Source organism: Alosa pseudoharengus, unplaced genomic scaffold (assembly GCF_046254945.1).
Source record: "Alosa pseudoharengus isolate Yale_2024_CS ecotype anadromous, Long Island Sound unplaced genomic scaffold, YU_APseudo_1.1 YU_APseudo_1.1_scf_16, whole genome shotgun sequence".
Lineage (NCBI taxonomy): Eukaryota > Metazoa > Chordata > Actinopteri > Clupeiformes > Clupeidae > Alosa > Alosa pseudoharengus.
Genome location: NW_027468630.1, coordinates 30600119 through 30622940, shown reverse-complemented (window position 1 = coordinate 30622940; position 22822 = coordinate 30600119). Strand labels below are relative to the sequence as shown.

Sequence of the window (22822 nt, the reverse complement as noted above, 5' to 3'; positions counted from 1 at the left end):
CTGATCTTCATAAGCTGATCTTCATGTGCCCTACACATTCATTGCGAGAGAGTTTAAGAGTGTGTGTATTCTCTTTAGCCCAGCAAAGGTAGGGTGTTATGAAGAGGCAGGATCCATGTGAAAGGTGCATTAAACCGCTAGTGCAGGGATTCACTAAGCAAGATGGCAGCAGAGAGTGGGACGAGGTGCAACCAGACAATTACAGTAATTCTCTCTCATCCACCAGACAGCTTACTGTGGATGATGTTGCATTGCAGCATCAGACTCAATGTGTGCATCTCCAGAAGGTCTTGCCATATGGGATTCTGTGTTTATTTTCTAAATCTCAACAAGGAGGGACTGACGCATTTCCGAGTGCCAGGAGTCAAGCCTGTTGGCGATGGCGAGGAGCGCTTTCAGACGGGAAGCTGTGACAGTTGGCATCATCCTGTGCTGCTGCTTGCCAATCAGATGGAGCACAGCTCTGCCTGTGAGACAAGCACAGACTCACAGAAACGGACCGTAGAGCCGCTCCCAAGAGGATCAAGTGTTAAAGCACACGACGCCGGCTCTCAACCCGCTCCCACAAATATGTTGAACATGCTGACATTATCAGATTGCATTGTAGAAATATACTCTGGAGTTTCAGTTTCCCACAAGGAGCTGGGCTTTTTCACAGCTATTAATTTTTGGCCTGTGATGCACTTTGTGTGCCATCAATTAAAGTGTCAGTCTGATTTAGGAACAAAGGCAGTTTGACACGCATTTGTTTAGGTTTCCTCGGTGTGCTTTGTGAGGGTGAGATGCGTTGTGGGCGAAGAGTTCCACGGAAAGGAGAGTGAACCACTGGTGCTCTGCCAACAATTTAGCTCCCAGATTGAGAAAAGAGAATAATGCAAACAAGCCAATACAAAAGAGGAGCAACAGTACAGCTATTCATAAAGATGCTTCGTCCAGCCACACAGACCTTTCCCAGCAGTGACTCAGTACAATGTCTGGAACAACACATTTAAAATTATTCAATTTAAAAGGCAACACAGTGCAACAATGTGCAATATTGTGAGTGGGAGTCCCGTCATCACAGCTTGCCGAATGACAGATGGTTCCCTTTGACTGGAATGGCAGGAGCAGCAGTGCTTCCATATTGCATTATGTAACTTTGCATCCTAGTCCCCTGGAGCACTCGCCCTCCACTCTACAGCAGAGACATCTCTGAGCCATGCGCTGCTAGGAGCTGGGGACGGGTCAGCTAGACACTACTGGTCTACATGATGCAAAGACTTGATATTTACCTACAAGAACACAAGAGCCCTATAATGGGCATCTGAGCACCTTATTGATCCCTTCTGATTTCTATAATACTAATAGAATAATAATATGGTATATAGGCAAATGACCTCATTGCTAAAACAGTTCCGGGGGAATGAGTCAACAGGTGGTGTTATCACAGATGAATGACTTCCTCATGCATCCATTTATTAGAGACTGTGTCATAGACCCACATACGTTTTTTCACATGTTCCAGAAATAACACTTGAACCGTCAGCATAACAAATGTGCTCTAGTGCCGGACATGTATTTAAAAAATTTGGGTTAGAAGACTGGGCTGTCTCTGTGCATATACTTGTGCATGTGTCTCAGGTGTAATCCTCTACTGCATTCCATGTCAGCCAGCTCAGATCTTTTTTTTAAAAAGGCTTTTTGTTGCCCTTTTTCTGGACAACAAAGGAGACAGAGCTGTAAAAAGCAAAGTTGGCAGACCCTACAAAGCACTGCAGGGAGCTGAAACAGAGAGGCAGTAATCACAGTATCCACTGCCTGCAAGTGTTCTCCCCCAAACCACAGTGCAAGGTGTAATTACAGTGGCAATGGGGCTAGAGAGGCCATAGCACTTCCATTCCCACACACCTCCATGGGCAGATGGTCTTGAGGAATAGTAATTAAGGTGCCCAGAGAGATGCACTAGGATGGCTGGGGGGGTGGGGGAGGGGACAGACACACAGACCCAGACAATCTGTTTCAGGGTGACCCAGGAAGGTGCTCAGAGAACCAGGATGCCATGCTGGGGAGGCGATGTGTGTGTGTGTGTGTGGGGGGGGGGGGCAGGGAGGGGGCAGGCCGTGCAGGGCTCTACAGAGATTCAGCCCATTTTCATGTCCAAGAGACTTCCACGTCTGTGAACTCTGGCCCCCGACAGTGATGCACAGTGGCTATAGAGAGCCTCTTCCTATCCCTCATTGGATAAGCTCCATTTGATCGCTGCGGGTCCTCTGTGTGCTTGGTTGCTAATTACTGGAGCCTGATATGAGATGTTAGCCTCCTGTTGCTCTTTCCCGTCAACAACTTCAACTCCTCACTTTTCCAGACAGCTCACTTTGATAGCTGAGTCTCACTTCCTTACTTCCCAGTGAGACTCCAGAGGAAACCCGAATGAGTGTGTGTGGACAGATGGCTTTGTAAAGTGAACGTGTAATAACATAAAAGCTGGAGTTCCAAGATGCTCGAGAACCAGGATGCTCTGGGATCACAGAGGCCATTTAACAAACTCTACCATGAAAGTCACAATAACTGAATAGTGACACAAACGTCCCTTTGTTTGTTTTTTATGACTGGGTGACTTTGAGGGGAGTGGTTGAGACTTGTTAGTGATTAAGACTCCAAATGTGGCAGTGGGGCAGGGCTGGGGATGTTTCCTCTCTCACAGCAGCTGTGCAGGCAGCATTAGCAAGCTGAGGGGTGTGCCTGTGTCACTCCTGAAAGCTTTGCCATGATATATTACACCTCAGTTGATTTTGATACTGATAATGTCTTCTTGCATGCCCCTTTTTGCATGTCAAAGTTATTTGGCCCCGATAATCCATCAAAACATCTTAGGGGATTTATTTTATTTGATGACAAGGGCAGTATATCTCCTGTCTCCCAGGATGACACCTGCATGAGATTTTCATGCAAATTCATATATGGTAATTAGGAGGAGTGAATCTGTTCCCAACCACGTAAGTCACAACAATAACCCATACAGGCTATTTGCAATTTCCTGACACTAATTTGATCTCTCAATGTTTCATAAATTTATATCAAGGGCAAAATATCACAAACTTTTTACATCAAGAAGATATGCTTGGTAAAAATGCCACCCCACCACACATCCTGCACCAAGTTATTAGAGACATAATTAAACAGACAACATTCAAAGACTATCACATAACTATCCTTAATGTTTTGATGTGCTTCAAACATGAACATGCCCCTTTTATTACAGTAGTTAGGGCAGCCGTGGCCTACTGGTTAGCGCTTCCGACTTGTAACCAGAGGGTTGCCGGTTCGAACCCCGACCAGTAGGAACGGCTGAAGTGCCCTTGAGCAAGGCACCTAACCCCTCACTGCTCCCCGAGCGCCGCTGTTGTTGCAGGCAGCTCACTGCGCCGGGATTAGTGTATGCTTCACCTCGTTGTGTTTTCACTGTGTGCTGAGTGTGTTTCACTAATTCATGGATTGGGATAAATGCAGAGACCAAATTTCCCTCACGGGATCAAAAGAGTATATATACTTATACTATAAGGTGTTTGAAAGAGACAAGGAGGTCCAGTGGTATTTCTTATCATAGTGGTTGAAATAGCTGGAGGGCATGTAGCAGCAGTGAACATTTCATAAATATTCCCAAATAAACAGTAATTCTGAGGCACTCACAAGGAATATCATTTAAAAAGCCTTTATTTTAAACTTGGCTATCCATTAGCCAAGTTTAAAATAAAGGCTTTTTAATTTATACTGTATTCCTTGTGAGTGCCTCAGAATTACTGTTTATTTGGGAAACACTCTGGATCTCCAAGCTGAAGAGCACCAGAGGAATACACCTCTCCACACCCAAGCAGCACTCCTAGTAACTCGTTTGTGGATTTCATAAATATTTTTGGAATCAACCACATCACAGAAATAGATTCTCTGACAGAAATGTTTCTACGAGTCTGGGTCTGGATATGTAATCAGTAGCATTTCAACACAAACATTTTACCACAAATCAACTATTTTAACAAAGAACCTTCAAAGAGACAGAGTTTCCTGCTTGCCAATTATTTTGCATGTGCATAGCCAGGGTAGTGGCCAAGTCTTAAGAGATTGTTATCCTATTTACATCATTAAGCCCACATCAAATCTGCAAGAGATATGTTGGTGTCAGTACAGTTATGCTGCAAGGCCATATAGCGTTTGAATGTTTTTACACTAACACTACCTATTTGTGATAGAAGTGCACAAGGTTACATGCAGGTGATGCATGTTAAGAAATCAGGATTAGATAAGCATCTGGCATGAAACATGTGAAGTCATTTGTAACACTGCATCGATGTTGTTTTTGTATACGGTCATTTTCATTTATTTTAAAGCTACCGGTAGACCTTTCTGTTCAATCTGCCTTCTCTTGTGGTTCAGTCCTCATGAAGTCTCATAATATTAGTGGATGTTGCCACAAAATCAGTCACATAAGTCATTTGAGAGGTCAGACGAACTCAGAGGAATTGTAATTTCATCTCTTATGGAAGAAATACACACTGTCCTCCAGAGCTTGACATTCCCACAGAATATTCTCTCTGATGTCCCAATGAAGGTCTGTCATGTCCTTGCTTTTATGGGAAGAATTATTTTTATGAGAACATTCAGCCAAGGTTGATGCATTTTCACTGCTTATGTATGTACAGTATGTTTTCTATCTGTTTGATCATTCTGTTCGAGTCAGCTTCCTTCAATCAAAGTGGGCAGCAGTATAGCCAAGAGAGATGCAGCACCAGTGACAGAATAAGCCTGAGGACACAGTTTAACCCATTTACTCCTAAAATGCCTGCTAAAAACGCCTATAGAATCCTATGGCATTCTAGACTAAATAACCTTATTTCCTGAGGGTTTTCTGAAAACATACTAAAAATTGTCAACGTCTACCAAAATGTAATATCTAAGCCTCTGTAGCACCTAGAAACATGAAATAAAAAGCATGCTGCGTTACGCAGCATCCAGCGGGAGGGTCAATGTTGCGTCATGCAGCATCCAGCGCGAATGGGTTAAACAGTAATCAGTACACCACAGCAGGATCCACTGCATGTCCAATTTTTCACCACAACACATTAGAAATGGTTCTACATCAAGACATAGGTAGCCTCTTTTTGACTTGCTTGTAAACATTAAACATAAGATAAAGGTGAAATGTTGGGGAAGTTGAGGCACTTGTAGCAGCATCCTGACCATATAAAGGTCCAAAGGGACCTGGGTTCAGTTTAGACCCACAGTCATTCCCCCGTCTCTCCCTATCTCTTTACCAAACTTGCTTCTGGTCAATATTCCCTGTGCTCACTGCAAAAAGCCCTATCCCCTCCACATAGAGTTAATGCACAAATGCCATGTGCATTTCTGTGATCTTCAATTATGAAATGGGAGGTAGATAGATAGATAGATAGATAGATAGATAGATAGATATTGATCCCTTTATTGATCCCTAGGGGAAATTCAAGAAGGGAGGTGTGAAGTGTCTGGTGTGAAATTTGTTATATTTAGAATATTTAATTATCTAATTATTAATTATTATTTATCTATTTTATTATTATTTCCCTTTTTTTTACTATGTGATGAATGCATTGCATCCCCAAAATGCAATCTAAAAAAGTTGGTGGAACATGTTATTATACTGTTTAGAAATATACATTTCTTGGAAAACATTTAGCCATTTGTATGTGTTGCATGGCATTACCATCGAAAAAACATTTAATATAAATAGAGTAGATAGAACGTCTCCAATACCCCAAAGTCATATAGTATAATAGTTACTGTATGAATACTGCATGAAAAAGATCTTGGCCTTTATGAATTGCCACATATACTCTTAAAACGAATGTGTTGAAAACAACACAACTTGCGTTGCTTTGAACACATCTCTGTGTCCAGATAGGGATAACACAGTTTGTGTTGTTTCCAACACATTCGTTTTAAGAGTGTGGATCTTTTCAATATTACCTGTGCAAGTGTCTACTATCTATTGTGCACAGCAAAGGGTACCTGGTCACCTGGTTCCTACGTTCATGCAGTGGAGGAAAGTTACATTCATCATGCAGTAGTGGAAAGCAACTAAGTACATTTTCACAAGTAGGCCTACTCTTGTTAAGTACATGTTATTTTACACTTCCTCTTCAGAGCATTTCAGAAGGAAATGTACATTTATTTGACGGCCTTTATAACTTTTCAATAACTAGATGTGCCGCAGAGCGGTACAAAATATGACCCGCCCAGTCCAGCACATTTTTTCCACAAAAATAAATCACGCTGAAAGGCCTATATGATTCTAACTGTCTCACTAAATTGCATTATCCACACTCAATTCTCACTGGTATCTGCTAGCCAACAAGTACCAAAACATGATTAGTTCATAGATTTCACATGTAAAATTCATTTTATACAACCCCACCCCCATCTTGCCTGTTCATAATTCTGAGAAATTCTTGTGTGCATGTGTGCGTGTACATGTTTATGTTTATGTGTGTGTGTGTGTGTGTGTGTGTGTGCGTGCGTGCTTTGTGTGTGTGCCTGCGTATGTGCCTGTGTTTGTGCATGTGCATGCATGCATACATATGTCTACTGTGTGAGTATGTGTCATATGTATGATTACTGTGAATGTATGTGTGTGCGTGTGTATCTGTTTATGCACATGTGTGCACATGGAATGGGTTAAGATGACCCCTGGAGGCAAACATACGGAAAAAAATGGTCCTCCTAAACCCTACAGTTCTCGAGATATTCACAGAAAACTGTGTCTGCCCTACCCTCCTTTCGGGGGTCCAGTCCAGCGGGGGGGCTACAGATCAAAACGAAAAACGATGGTTCCATGCTATCCATGTGGGGTTACATGCCCACCAAGTTTCGTGCACCCCGGTCTTACAGTGTCCCGGGAATCCTTGACGGGAATTTGGACATGCGAAAAAGAAAAAACAAAAATAAAGAAAAAAAATCTGACTAAACCTATATGACAGCCGCTTCGCTGCGCGGCGGTCATAATAAATATATTCTTTCATACCAGTGCGGCAGTCATAACTAATAAGACTAAGATTAACTATTATGAAGAGTTTGCACAGTAATGTAACACACTGATTAAACCAATGGTTTCAAAGCATTTTGGCGTCTGACATCTTACAAAAAGCATACACATATAGTTATAGCCTATGTAGCAGATGTCTATAAGTTGCTAAAAGCTCCACCAAATTGTTATTTTTACTCTAAATGTCTCACATGGCTTCATTTAAATAAATGCTCATTGATATCCAGCATCTCACCAAACATCAAAGACTAGAGACACTCTTTCTTCTCCCATTAACAATTTCACAACCAGTTAGATTCATCTGGTGTCCCTTTATAACCTGTTCAACCTGGTTCCTCCTCTAGCAACAGTTAACATGCAGCTTACTTTGGCTGTGTATTGCCAAGAATCTGGCGATACAATACGTACCATGAATCTGGCGATACAATACGTACCTTTGATACATGGGTTACAAATCAGTGTATTGCAATATATTTCAATACTGTGCGAAAGGTGATATATATTGCGATTTTAAACCTAATTTTATTAAAAAAAAATATTATAAAGAAGACACCATCATATGCATAAACTGTATGTAAAAAAGTTTGCTTTAGACAAACAATTCAGTACACTACAGTACAATTCTACTTATGTCAATAACAAAATAAAGTGCTTGCATATAAACATTAATTAAAAAACAAATTGATTTATGTTTTTGAAAATCGATACAGTATTGGCAAATAAAATATGCGATATTTGATATTATCAATATATTCTTACACCCCTACAGCTTACATGCTGATGCTTATGTAATGTAATGAAGTCATATGCCTATACAATAATATCAGTCAGAGACCAAACAATACATCCACTGTAACAATACTTATGCACTTTTAAGTAGGATTTTTTCATGCACAACCTTTACTTGCAATGGAATATCTTTACATTGTTGTCCTGGTATTTTTATTTAAGTAAAACTTTATTTAAGATGATAATAGTGTTGAGGGGCGGCGCTAGGGGGTGGGGGGATGATTCTAAGGGCCCAGCACTGACTGCCCCCCCCCCCCCCCCATAATACTATATATTATCAGGGGGCCCAGAAATATTGTCTGTCATAGGGCCCAAATGATCTAGCAGCACCCCTGATAGTGCTTCATGGCTTTGGGAAGCAAAGCATCAGATCATTTCAAGATGCAGCTTCTTTGTGACCATGTCAATCATCATCAAAGAGTAATGTTTTAAATATGAACCTTTGTGTAATGGGATATACACTTTGTAGGTTCAGCAATTTGTTACATGTAGAGGAAGGAACTCATCCCGGGGCATAGAGAAGTCTTGACAGGGAGATATACCTCACGACACGTCTGGTTATAAGGCTCACAACTGCAATGATGGGGTGAATGCTTGGTTTCCATGGTAACAGACTGAATTTCATCCATCTTATAAACCTGTGACAACAGTCTGTGTTTGTCAATGTGTGCTTTCGTATAGGCACACTGAACATAGATGACAGTATTAAAGAAGTCATATACATTTGTGATCATCCTGGTTTGTTTTTGAGTAGGTTAATCATATTGAAAATCATACAAAAATAGACAGATAAACAGATATGGAGGTCATGCAGTTCTCTAGTATCTATATCTGCCCTACTTTGTTCCCATCTTCAGGCGGAGGACGTTTCCACACCAGCACTGTCTCTAGTGATAAATAAATGAAAGCCCATATACAATGCCCCAAGATCTTTGTTTTCATCACAATGTCAGACTCATATGTGTATTGAAAGAACACCGAAAAACATCACGTTCTCATTAACCCTTTGTTTCTGCCGGGAGCACTTCAGTTGCCATACCTCTCAAATCAGTGCATCATTTCTGAGTGCTCCTTCATTTGAAGCTAAACAGGTATGAGAAGGAAACAGGTGTGCAGCTGTGCCACTGCAAACGGAAAACAGGACTGTGGCAGCTTCAGAGACAAGCTGACAACAAGACGACAGCACACTAAATAGTGAGTTATTTGCCTTGATCCAGTCTTTCACAGTGCACTCTAAAATACATTGCATACTATACCTACCTCAGATGAAGATTTGTGAATATGCTCTGTGTTCATTGATTTTATTTATTTTTTCTCAGTGAGGATATGTATCATGACATGTTCCAAAAGAACCACTGAGATGCATTATGAATGAAAAACAATATGTTGAAAAATGACTTTGTGCAGATGAGATAAGTAGCGTGTGCGTCTGTGAGCTTTACCCTGGTCTGCCCCTACATATGTGGCATTCTGCAGCCAGACACTTGTTTTAAGTTTGTCTGACAGATAAATGAATGAGTTCACATCACTGCCTCTTACATTCCACATCCACTGCTCATTACCTGCCACAGCTTACAAATAGGCACAATTTGTGCCCTTCTCTGTTTGACAGTCTACCTATTATCTCTGTATTATAAATACATTTTATATGAGTGGAACAGGACCATAATCTGGAATAGCATGCATGAGTACAAATGAACAATTGCCTTATTTGGTTTGCCTGTCTGATTCTGCATCTGTGTTCAGGGTGAGTTCTCCTGCTGTCTATGTGCTGATCTGATCATTCGGATGTGAGGTGCTAATCGTCCATTTGAAAAGAGGTGCAGTGTACTTTCTGAATCTTTCAATATGGACGCTTATCAGTGGGTGTGTTATTCAGAGGTAATCCTCTGGCCAAGGCAAATCTGTCCTCTGCTGTGTTTGAGGTCTTCAGTGCGGAGCCACAGATTTGGCTGTTGCTGTCAAACTCTGATTGTGGCTTAAAAGCAGCATGAATCAGAACTCTACAGCAGGTTTTTGCCATTTGAAGTGAGACTCTCATTTTGACTTTGAGATGACATTATTATATGAATTAGGTATCACTAAAAACCTATTTCAATCTTTTAAAGCCAATACTGGCACTGTTTCATCCTCAAAGCGTGTGGTTTACAAATTTGAGAGATGAATGAGATTTGTTGGATGTGATTACACAGATTATCTATTGCTGTTGTTTATGAATACATACCAGTTCCTTTTTTGCATAGTTTCACAATCAGGGAAAGAGCTTTTGATATTACAGTATATGGTTTGTGTATGATTAAAAAACTTTAAAGGGAATTGGTCATGGAACTCTTAAACATATTGGATTTGTGGAGTGGACATCTGAAACAAAATTGTTTCTCGCCATCAGTAAAGTTACATTTTGTATATAATTTGTTGAGTTTATTGTTCTTTGTGTGAATATCATCTAAGAAACACCAGTGAAGTAAGTTGCATCATACAGTATATGTGGGATTTTATAGCATATCACATATCCGCTTCGCACTGGGGTCGGTTCACCCTGTTGGGACTTATTTTCCGATAATGACTATCGGACAATACATTATACCTTACTAACGACCAACCATATCAGTCATCATGATGTCCAAATTTCAGTTGGTTGGCTGTAGCTAAATTAATGCATATTTAAATACCTTAAATATGCAACAGCATATTTAATATGCTGTTGCATATTTAAGGTATTTCCTTGGCTAAATAAATTGAACTAATTAAGATAACTGATGCTAAATTGATGGTGTAATGGGATTTTCGTCTATATATTTTAAATATCCTTGACTTCAATTAAAATTCATTTCATTTGTCAGATATTATAAAATGTCCTATTGTGCTCCAGTTTTCTACTAACAATAAAGGTTTGTTGATATTTTGCAATGAGGTGGTGTATGTTTAAATCAAGCATCAACTTGGAGGGTGGAGAAGTGTGAAAAATGTTTGCGGACAAACTCCAAGTGCTCCTAATGGTACTCAATAATAATGCACATAAAATTAACAAACATAAACCATATATTTTGAACTACAAAGACATACAGTATGTGGGTAATCCCAAACCTTCCCTGATTGTGAAATTACCCTATAACGACCTCAATGCAATCTTTGATTTATGTGTCGGTAATCTTTCGGGCATACATAAAAATGACAACCTCATACAATTTATCACTAAGTATATTTACATGACATACAATTCGCCATCAGTGCAATACATAGGAATGTTGCATAATTACCAAACGTTAAACTCTTTCCATTGTAAAGAAAATAAATGAAATGACAGAAGCTGATATAACTTGTATGTAAAGCAACATTTACAACTCTCAGATTGGTTAACAGCTTCACATAACTCTCCAAAATAAAACTTTATAAATCACCCCATCACCACTTGGATATGTAGCTTTGAAAAAAAATCCTTATAGCACATGTACATATATATTTTTTCATACAGGTAATGGATTGCTTTTTTTGTACAAACATTTTATATAACTTTGGCAGTTTCTCAGGAACAAAGTTATTTCCTATATGAAACGACAATATCAAACCGTCAGCAATGTTATGTAAGCCCGCCTTCCAAAGCTCGTGTTCACAGTGATAATTCAGAAGGGCTGGAAGCCAATGACTGAAAAAAACACATAAAATATGGCATTAAAGAAAAGACTGTTCCACCCTTTTTTCAACTGATAGCACAAGAGGCTGTCTTCATTGTTGTCAATGGTTATAAAATTACAAACACCTATGAAGTCTGAAATAGCAGTCATCGCCGTTTAAAAAAATGGTCTCTTTTTTAAGGGTTGGCTCAAAATACAAAGAACTGGAGGGCGCAGGCTCATGACCTTTGCCGTGGTCACTGTGAACTCATGGGAGAGACATGGTCGAACACAGGACATGCACAACCAGTGTTGTGTGAAGGAATGTGTAACGAACTGGTGCAAATGAAAGGACTTAACGAGTAAAACGCTACACGGCCAAAGAGAATGATTATACACTGGACAAATCAAGCAAATTTCGAAAAGATACCAAGTTCGCCATAGTTTTATATCATTCTGTTTTAGTTCTTTTTTAAACTCTGGTTTGGCACTTTATCTGAACAAATTTCTGTTCAAAAAGACTAATGTCTTACAAAAATGTACCGAATGTCCCTTGAACGTAACTTGTAGAATATAGTACTTAACAGTGAGCATACATTAGGTAAACACTTGTACGTACTGTAGTTTAAAATGAACATTCCAACAGATGTTTTACGCACATGCACAAAAACAAACAACACAACTCCTTGGGCCAGCTGGGATATCCGTCTGATGCCCCTCCCCTGCTTTTCGTCGCTGCATGTTTCGCTTTATTTTTTTGCCTCCGTCACCTCCTCGGCAGACCTTGTGTCGGACTTGAGCCGCACAAACTCTTTAGCCACCTCATCGTTGGTCCTCTGAGAGAGTATCCTCATGATGGTCAGGCCGGTTTCATCCATGGAGACGTTCTTGACTAGAGGGCAGAGGACGGGCAGGCTTCCCTTGTCAGCCAGCTCCCGTAGCTGGATAACGGTCATGCCAACGATTCGATCCTCCCGGGCGAAGCAGTAGTCCTTCACAGAGACGTGAAGCTCATAGGTCTCTGGACCGTGTTCATTGCTCAGTACACTTAAAAAGAAAGGCAAATAACAGTGAGTAGCTTTTACAAACTCATCCATATTAATAATCGTTTTTGTTTTCAATATGCTTTACAAATCCGGGGAGGTAATCTTCTTGCCAGATGGGCACTATAGGTTATGGTTTCCCCCTAATTACATGCCAATCAGCAGATAGGAGTTTGAGTCTGACATTTAGAAAAAATAAAGGGCCTTTCCAGTGAGAGGGGGGGAGCCAGTCAATGCATTTCTTAGCAGATGAGGGGTAAATGCCTTCACTGGGAAGCACAAAGACATCCTTTATGGCAAGTCAACCTTTCTGTAAGCTGCTTCCCAAAGATCCCTCGGCTCTAATTGCCTCTTATGCTTCAAGTGAGACTGTCAGGGGTGAATCTATATGCAGACAGAGCAGGCATTGATCCCTCAGCACTATTAGCAGACACCATATATGATCCTTCTAGCTTGTTTGGCAGAGACAGAGTGTGCGTGAGGGAGTGTGGAGGAGTTGAGGCATATTTCATCAGACTTACTGCTCCATTCTGCTTAATTATGCATCAAGACAGGGATGCACAGTCAACGCTTTCACAAGAAGTTATGCACACCACCTTTTTGGTGACATGCATTGTTGTTCATCAGCCTTGTCCACAAATTCACACCAATTTAGATGAAGTTTACTAGTGAACAGTGGGTTTTATTTACAAGAGGAAAAATGGTCCCTTGCTATTAGCTAAGACGAGCAGTGCACACAAAAGGTATGGGTGACCACATTGAATTTGTATTGGGAACTTGTAGGAAAGGACTTACTATTGGAATGTTTCATTGTACTTGGGGGACCAGTTGTTGTTCTTGGTTTTGGTGCTGAACTTGCGTTTCTTGTCAGCGAGGTGTGGCCCAATGGCGTTGACTTCCACGAACGGCCGGAACATGGCGCTGGTCTTCCAGCTGAGGTTGTTCACTCCCACCACTGCAGGGCACAGAGAAGGACAGGCGGTGAGCACAGGCAACCCTCCACACGCATGGTGACTCACACGTGCCTCCCCTAACTGCTGCCATGAGCTACACTGTGGCAGTCTTACAGACATTCTGTTCAGCTCTGTCCCACTTATACGGCTTTATAATGTACAAAATGTCCATGACTGAGAAAAAGACTGCAGCCAAGGGACAGCCAATGCAATCTAAGAACACTTGGGGATGCAGGGCCCATCAAACTGTCCTCAGAGCCCGGGTAACATGTGTCCGTGGGGCTACAAACAGCTATAAGGGAGGCAGTGCTCTTCCGAGAGTCTGGTCAGATTGCGAGGCGAGTACTGGGAAGTGTGAATGCATTTTGAGGTGAGTGCAAGGTTACGCCTGTCCGGCCTGGCTCTAAGGTCATCCAACTCAGACTGAATGTCCACGTGTAGCTCAGCTAAAAACAATCCTCCTCCTTAATGCTGATTGGTTTTAGATACATTAGATCAATAAGTATGAAGGATGGACTTAATGAGGCTTCTTAATATACCGTCTTTTAATGGCATTGTTATTGGAACAGTGCTCTATAAATGCTACAACTCTTGGGTCATTAAGGAACACAGTTGTGTTTAATCACGACAGTGGGCCAATAATGACTGTGCTAATCCCCCTTCTTGCACATCACTCAGTGAGTTGGAGCACAGAAACAAAACATTAGTTAGTCTACATGTCATCTCTACAAAAAGCTCCAAACACTATCAGGCTCAACGCTCACCACGTGATTTTATGAAACTTTTGCCTTTATATGAGTTCATGCACTAATCAAATGCATCAATGCACCATTGATAATTTTGCTGTAAGCTGTAATGGAAACGCAGCTAGTGATACTGTGCTGCACAGGTACCTAATTCTATTGAACTTCTACTCAGCTGACATGACGGGTGTGACTGTTTGTGTGTGAATATAGGAATTGCACCTCACATACGGCAAGTTACTTTTCCGATACACATTCTAAAAGTGTCCTCCTTATTCTTATCAAAATCACATGAAAAGGCAGTCTGCACACAGATGCAATGTAAATATTTCTCTTCTCATTTGAGTTAGTGCACATAAATATTTGTGGACAGAACTATTAATAGGTTTCCAGATACTTTGGAGAATATTTTAGAGAATGTAGGCTTGTGAGAGTGTGAATTTGTGAGTGCAGGTGTGTGTAATTGTCTCTGTGTGTATGTGTGTGTGTGCGTGTGAGAGAGTGAGAGAGGAAGAGGTGCTTTCCACAGGATGCCCAGACTTACCCTTCACGTTGACTTTGTGCTCCCCCGTGCCTGGATGAGAGACGAGATCCACTTGCATGGACACCTCCCCCACTGGTCCATCGGACGACTGACCTAGAGAGTTCCCAAAACATAAACAGAATCAATCAAACACAGAGACCGTGTGCATCTCCTTTCAGGATGATTGCAAAAACACTTGCTTTGAATACGAAGGGAAAGAAACAAGAGGGCCCTTGAAATCACTGCTCAGTGACTGAGAAAATAGACCTAGGAATATAAACTCCACTTGACTTCCTCCCTTGAAGAGCCATTTTAAAGATGAGCCGTTCAAGCAGGAGTTCCTGTGTTTTCACTGTTTCATTTCAATTATGTATGTATTGCTAGTTTATAATGAAAACTAAATAAAAAACACCCTCATCTAAAAACACACACACACACACACACATATCAAGCCAAGCAAACCCACTAAGCATTAAGCAACAGTAGTCTGTGCTGAATAGTGTGTCTCTGCCAACATGCCATCCATTTCCAGCTATTTAACCAAGTGAGCATAGAGCAAGCAGATCCCCAGGCCTGATCCTGGTGTAGACCAATGACTTGTTTTTAGTCCCCAGTAGTCCCATCAGAAGCTTGTCGTGCAGCGTTATTAATGTCCAAACATGCACCATGGGGAAATTGCAGACAGATGTGTGCTATCTTCCTCACAGGATAAATGACTGTGTTTATATGCCGCTTAATCAATAATTGCCAAAACACCCAGCACTTATTAACGCACATGATGAAAGAACGGGAGAACCTGATTTATGGTAATGACACCTGATTACAGAAGGACTGTGAGAAATAACCCCAACTAACAATTATGTGGCAAGCAAACACAAACCATCTGTAGCCGGCCAATAAAAGGCAGTGCCTATGTTTGACTTCAAGGCATTGGATTAAGTGGAAGCCATGCTGAGCTAGGAGCAAGCTGTGAAACTCCTACAGTAAATACATTCCACTAGTGCTGATATACTACACAGGTAGGGAAATAGCTCACTCCCATCCATCAAGTGATCAGCGCTTATGTACTACACAAATGATGTACCGTGCTGAAAATGATGTCGCTCTCAGACTGCAGCAAATGGTGTCAGGCTCGTTCAAAAAATCTATAGCAAGCGATCATAAGCGATCAGAATACATTAGTGTGGACAGATGTGACGTGGCAGAGAGGAGAAAAAGGTTTCCATCTGACAGATGCGACTCATGTTGCCAAGCCATGTCCAGTGGGGGGTGGGGCACTGGAGCTGAGTGTGTGTGTGTGTGCCCACGGACGCAGATAGCCTACATGGCTTGAAAGGAGCAATTAGGCTTGACATTTTTTCAGATTCTCTTTCATCACTAATCTGGAGGTGTGCGCCCAAAGATAATTCAACTACGAGTGACCATTAGTCTCACACCAAATTAAATCTCAGCCATTGTGTTTTATAGCCAGTTACATATGATATGAATCATTTTACCATGAGGAGATGGTCTTGAGTAATATATGAATAAGCAGACATACTGATATACTGCTATAGTTATACCATCTACACCGACCTACTGATTTTACCGCACAGGTGGACAATTACTGTAATGATGAAGCTGTAATATTATACTGATTGATGAAAAAAGTCTTGCTATAACAAATCTCTGGAGGGAGAACAAAAGCAGTTCAGCCCTGGAGTCATAAGTCAAGTAAAATTGACCTAGTGTTAATGCACAATGGCGTAATGACCACTGTGTTAGACCACAAAAGTCCATTCAAAATGGCTGCATAATATTGACATTGTAAAATTCACTTAACTTGTGTCAACAAAAGGTTATGAAAGACATATATGTGAGGGGAATATGAAGCCTTGAGATGGCACACAGTGTGCCTTAAGTGTTTATGTAGAAATGTGCATTTCAAATCAAATTGAATTGAATTGTTCTAACTGCACAAGTAATGACTCCCAATAATCAAACTTAAAATAAATGATTAAATATGGATGCAAGAACACATACTGCCAGTTGATGCTAAAACATTATTACTGTCTCAAATTCCCGAAGCTACAATAATTATTTGTTCAACTACACTCACATATTGAAACATTCATTTCAGAAAAGGCCTAGAAAAATGTCTAAAGCAACAGCCCATTCAATACTGTATGTCCGTTCAATATGTTAGACAGAGTCCTTTTGTTCAAGTCATTTGTTATTAGTCAAAATAACCATATCTCTCTACAGCATTAAAACAATAGCTTGGCTTATAAGAAGTGACTTTACTATTCTGCCAGAACCGGATTTGGTAACAATGTATCTTTCCAAATTGTGAAGACTTAACTTTCACTCATGTCCATCACAAACACATATTCTATGTATGTAGGATTTGGTCAGATAATTCTGCATTCCTCTTTGTGGAAGATTCTAATTATTTTGAAACACAGTTCCCTAAATGGTTATTATATGTGCCTTATTCAAATTAAAAATGATATTTGTGTGAATAAACCATAGACTGTAAACATGTCAGTGTGGATAATATAGGGACAAGCATCAGTTGTGATACTTCTGTGCAAACATTTATGATTTTTTCTACCTACTGAAGAACAGAATGCATCTGATGTCTTAAACAGTTCGCTAACTTACAGTAGTCAATGAAAGAGAGGCTGGGGAACGGTGAAACAGTCCACCCTGCAGGGCACTACGCTCAATAGCACTATGACCTGGCCTTTCCTGGTACACATTTTTCACCTGAAACAAGTGGCAAAGGTCTTTGACACAATTCCAACAGGAAAGGCCCACATTTTTACTATGCACACCTTACCCTCTGATATTTAGGAAAAAAAGTCACAGATCGATGAGGCAACTGGATAAGGGGGTGGGTTTTGGCCATTGTAGTTTTAATCAAAACTGGTCTAGACAGTTAATCAATTTTCAGTCCAAAGGTTGCACTGATATAAATGATACCAGTGATGAAGGCAGAATTATTCGCTCTCAAATAGAAACATTCATATTTATGCAAATTGGAGCCTATAGTAAGAATGGATTTGGGGACGGGCATTACCTCACAACATTCACAAAGTGAGAATACAGGATGCATTCCTTAACCTTCAACAAACAATGGACAAAACCAAAGGCAGTGCTGCCTTGTCTAGGATTTACATTTCCACCAAAGAATAGCGTTGTGCGTCATACTGACGTGTGTCTAACAAACTTTTAAGGATGCATTAAAAGCTGACATCAGTGATTAAAAAATGATGTCAAGAGACTTGAAGGTATGACTAACAAAGAGACCTGAGCAGCTCCTGCATCCTAAAAGGCGCATTCAAACAGAACACGTATACAAGCTCTCTGACAACAAAGAGGGGAATGCACAGAGGAGGCCCAAATCCCAAATCCTCAGGCGTAACATGATCAAGGCTAAACATGATATGTCACCTCAAGTAGAGCACACAAATGGGTCCTACCAAACAAAGAAACTTTTACATAACCTCTGAGCCACATATTCTTTTCTCTATGAGTCACTGAATCACAACACGCTTTGCAAATATGCTACCTCTCAAATTGTGTATCACAACGGTTACAGAAAAATCCCTTTTTACGCTTTCTCTCATTTTCTGGGTGACTTACAGTGCTGTGTACAGAGAGCATTGTAGCTCTGCGAATGGCGATTAACACTAAATGGAATAGGAAAACTCCGATTCAGTATGCAAAATACATCATGTTGCATTCAATACTATTTTGAAATAATAATGCAAAAAGAAATGCCTCTGCCCCTCGGCTTTTTTGAAAAAAATCAATGAAGCTGTCAGGACATAATAAATAGGCCCTAAGTGGTTTCCCCATGCCATTTCTGAGGTTAGCCCACCCCAAATAACACAACCTCCTCAAGACTGTTTTGTCATTTGTAATTCAGTGGATGTCCACGTGACATCTCTGGCCATTTGTATGGATACTGCCCTTTTGTCCCGCCCGACATCCTGCAGTGTCACCGGACATGGGTGGCCAGACCTGCATAGTGCTGATTTGTTGTGAGAAGCTAAACAACACCGTCAGCCATGTGGTCTCTGACAGGACATCAGAGGCATCAAGGTATCGAGTGCAGAAATGTGTTCCTTTGTGAGAGTCCCTCTCCACCTCAAGGTCAGCAAAGGACTAGAGTTGCGGTCCCCTCACAGAATTCATGTCCATGTCACCTTCAACTATATGCCTATAGAGTCCTGATCTGTGATAGATATGATAACTACTGTACCTAGCTCTAGTGGAGTGAATATGGTGATTGGTGAGTTAATAATTTAATATGAACTTCATCTACATGATGAGAGGTGGAAATTCTTCAGTTTGAATCTGTCTGCAGCTGCTAGTAACCCTTGTGGTTTGGCTTCTTAATGACTTCCTTATTTTTCTCCCATGACTTCAAAACAAGGAGCACATATATACAAGTGTCTGAACCATCTTTACTCCTTCAATACTCTTTAAAATGGGTGGACTGGACACAGGTTAATGCAAAGCACTGATAGGAGACAGGGTTCCTACCCATTTTGCATTCCAAAATTCCATACTTTTTCCATACTCAAATTTCCAAACTTCTCGGTAGATTTTTCTGACCATATTCTCGACATTGCGGCCACTTCTGGTTTGGGATAACTCGGTGAAAACAAAGGTATGGACAACTGAAGTGAATTCAAAAATGACACTTAATATTCGTCCATTTAGCTGAGTCATTTTTAGTTGTATCTTGACGATGGGGACTGACAGTTAAGCTACACAGTAGGAATGGTTCATTATGACCTGAGTGAAGTGATTAGTACTGCAAATGCAATAGTCTGGAAACACAAATATTTCTCCATACCCTTGTTTCTTTTTTCCATGCTTATCCAGACCTGGAAATTACTAAAATCAAATTCCATACTTTTCCAGGTTTTCCATACTGCGTAGGAACCCTGAGGAGAAGGCAGTCAGTAAAACGCATATTCAATTTCATTTTCATGGCAAACTCAATGTGTGACTAAACAATGGTGTCAGACAGCAGCAAATGACTGTATGGTGTGTGCAAACGAGGGCCGTGCGCCTCCCAACGACTTCATTTGGCTGCTCACATGACAGTGATTAATGAGCTGGTAAGAATCAAATTTCAAACCAATATTAACCATGTTAGGGACCGTCTGAGCCGCACACCAGCCGGAACAATAGCTCATTTCTCAACCCTTGCACTTTGTCCCTACTGATAATGCACTCAGCCATTCACTAATTAAGGAAAAAATGACTGCTTTTGAATTCCAGTATTTCTCATATTCAGAGAAAAGAGGAATAGACAGAAGAAAGTCTGTCTCCTGTTACTCCAAAATGCCCATTCTGTGTGCCCATACTGTACACTGTGGCAAATAAGAGACTTGCGTGCAGATAAGATTGGTTGAGTAGAGCCACAGAAGCTTCCTGTATCTCCACTGGGTGCCTTCTGATATTTTCTGCCATGTTACGAGGAGAGAAAACAAGCGTTTCCAGAGATAAGCTTGAAAAAAATAAAAAGGGGATGACTTCATAAGTGGGTCAGCAAAATTTGTGGAGAGAGCGAATCGTAAGCACGCTGGACCCTGCGGGCAGAGTGCAAGTTTAAGGGCTGCAGAGGGCTTTATTCTACCTTGCACACGGCTGAGCACTGTTGTGACAGACACTATCACGAGAGAGAGGGAGAGAGAGAGAGAGAGAGATAGAGAGAAATAGAGAGAGAGAGAAAGAGAGAGAGAGAGAGGGTGAGACAGAGAAGAAGCAATTATTTCAATGACCACTTTGCGTTGTGATTTGGAGAGGAGCCAAACACGACACGGCTAGTGAGAAAGCGAGAGGTATGAGGCTCCTCTCCTCACGATGTATGTATCCTCTCTGCATCCCAAGGGGGGAGAGCCCCTCACGCTCTGCCAATATAGGCCATTTATTTTCTCTGAGACAGAATCAATACCACACAGCTCCTCGCTGAAAACATGCTCTTCTGTAGGAGATTGCTCTAAAACTGTGGGACAAAGGGAGACCTCACTCCATAGCGACCCGACCAGCACTTCTTCTCCATCACAACATGCCCAGTCACACAAGGGAGAATATACTGTATGCAAAACATCTCCTCAACATGATAATGCAAGTCAAATAAAAGCTTCCACTGCAGAAGACTGGCCTGAATATACATGGCCCCCAGGAGTCTGTGTCAGGCTTGAATACAATCTTAGTTCACATCCTTTAAAAAGCTGTGTAGGAACTATTCCCACATGAGGGTGAATATAATTGATTTGTACCAGTGCTTGTTTGGGAGGCCATGGTTCAGGATAAACAATGCGGGTGTTTATGCAGTGTGTAGGCATTCAAATGACAAAAAGGAGAGAGAGCTACTGTTAAAATGCTCAAGGGGTCGCAAGATAAAAATACGCAGGCTGCCTCATGAGGGATAAGCTGTATGAAGTTGGCCTAATCCAAAATGATGATTCACTAGCTTGACTAATTTTGTCCAAAAAATGCTGAACTCCTTCCCTATACATCATAGTGAGGCATGTGCTGTAATTATGTGTGTGGGACAGTTTTCAACATGCCAAACTGCACAAGGAAATGCAGGACAATACAAAAACATTTTGAAATGCAGGACACACTTTCAAAGATTTTTTAAAAATCTTTGAAAGTCCATTTGTCACCTTCAGTGTCATGAACCATGAAAAATTACTACAAAACTCTACAATAATACCTCAGCAAAAGTGCCCAAAGTTGAATGGGCTTATATTAAAGGCACTGGGCTTCAGGCCACTGGAGGAGATCCATGAGTGACATTCCCACAAGCAGAGTGATGGACAAGCATCCATCACTGCCTCCAGCCTGCAGTGAGCCCTGGCCTGGTGTGATGTACAACCCCGCGCCCACAACTTGATAAATTATAAACATGCACAAAAGGGAAAAGTACACAGGACTTCCTGCTTCGTGCTCCGACTGAGCCCAGTGCATAAAATAGTGTGACAAGCCCCTTAACCCTCTTATTTTCCCTTTACAGCAGGAGAATCAGGGGTGTTAAGGGGAAGGAGAAGTGTAATTAAATAGAGACGAGGCAATGAGAGAAAGGGCACCATCAAATTCCACAACAACCAGCCTGCACCACTAGTGTGCCTGTCTGAAGCTATACTCCTGAAACGGAAAAAAACACTGCATAGGCACCACTTCACTGCGGATTTGAAGGATCTCTGTCACCAGCAGCTCTGTAAGTGAAGCCATGCAATGGGCTTACCTTGAGAGGTCTGGGTGCATATATATTTCTTGATCAAGGCATCTGTGGGTTGTGTGTAAAGGCTGAGAGCGTACTTCAAGGACTTCAGATCAGGGCTCTTCTCCAAAAATGTCTTCTTAAGACCATTACCACCCGCGTGGAAATATTGCTGGGGGAAAAAAAAGAATTTATATATTAGACATGTGCAAATAATTCTTTTGGCCTGAATTCCAGGGAATAAATTCATCCATTACATCCAAACACTCTGAGGATTGTTAGACCACCTCGTACATGAACTTGTGCAAACAATATCCAAGATGTTAATGCTTCTCTCCATGGTCTAAATGAACTACTTAGGACATGTTGACTTTTGCAGGGACTGATGGGCCGCCGAATTGCACAGCGTGGCAGGCGTGACAACCATGTGCGCTGCTTATCCCGTCTGATTAAGAATGAGGGGGCTAGAGTTTCATGTCAAGTGGCGGATCCAGCTCCCGCTTTAAAAAGCCTGGCTGACGCGCTGTCACTTCCTGTGTCCCCCCCCCCCGCCTCCCCTCAGGCTTCAGCACTGCTAAGGAGAGGGCAGGCGCCGGGGGCCCTATTGGAATTCTGCCAGGGCTGGACGTCAATCTCAAGACCGCTACTATGCCTCGCCACTCCGCCCCTTAGCAATTACACCTTACAAACAAAGACTCGCAATTACGGACAATGAGATAATTGCTTTCTGTCTGGTCCTTAATTTTTCCTGGCTAATGATGGATCCATGATACTGCTTGCCTTGCGGCTGTCTCTCTGGATTATACCATGCCATATCGATTGGACAGGAAGTTCTGTCACTTGATACTCTTTAGTAAAACGTGGCAGAGTAA

General features: G+C 41.3%; 1 protein-coding gene across 1 annotated transcript in view; it reads right to left on the bottom strand.

Annotated features, from left to right (window-relative positions):
- Positions 1–11099: 11099 nt before the first annotated feature.
- Positions 11100–22822, bottom strand: part of unc13c (unc-13 homolog C (C. elegans)) — a 90645-nt gene continuing 78922 nt past the window's right edge. Inside the window, exons 30-33 of the mRNA XM_076286624.1 lie at positions 21975–22122; positions 14741–14833; positions 13296–13455; positions 11100–12504 (exon numbers count right to left, since the gene is read on the bottom strand). Of these exons, the coding sequence (XP_076142739.1) occupies positions 12207–12504; positions 13296–13455; positions 14741–14833; positions 21975–22122 (699 nt within the window). The 3' untranslated portion in view covers positions 11100–12206. The remainder of the gene's footprint in view (positions 12505–13295; positions 13456–14740; positions 14834–21974; positions 22123–22822) is intronic.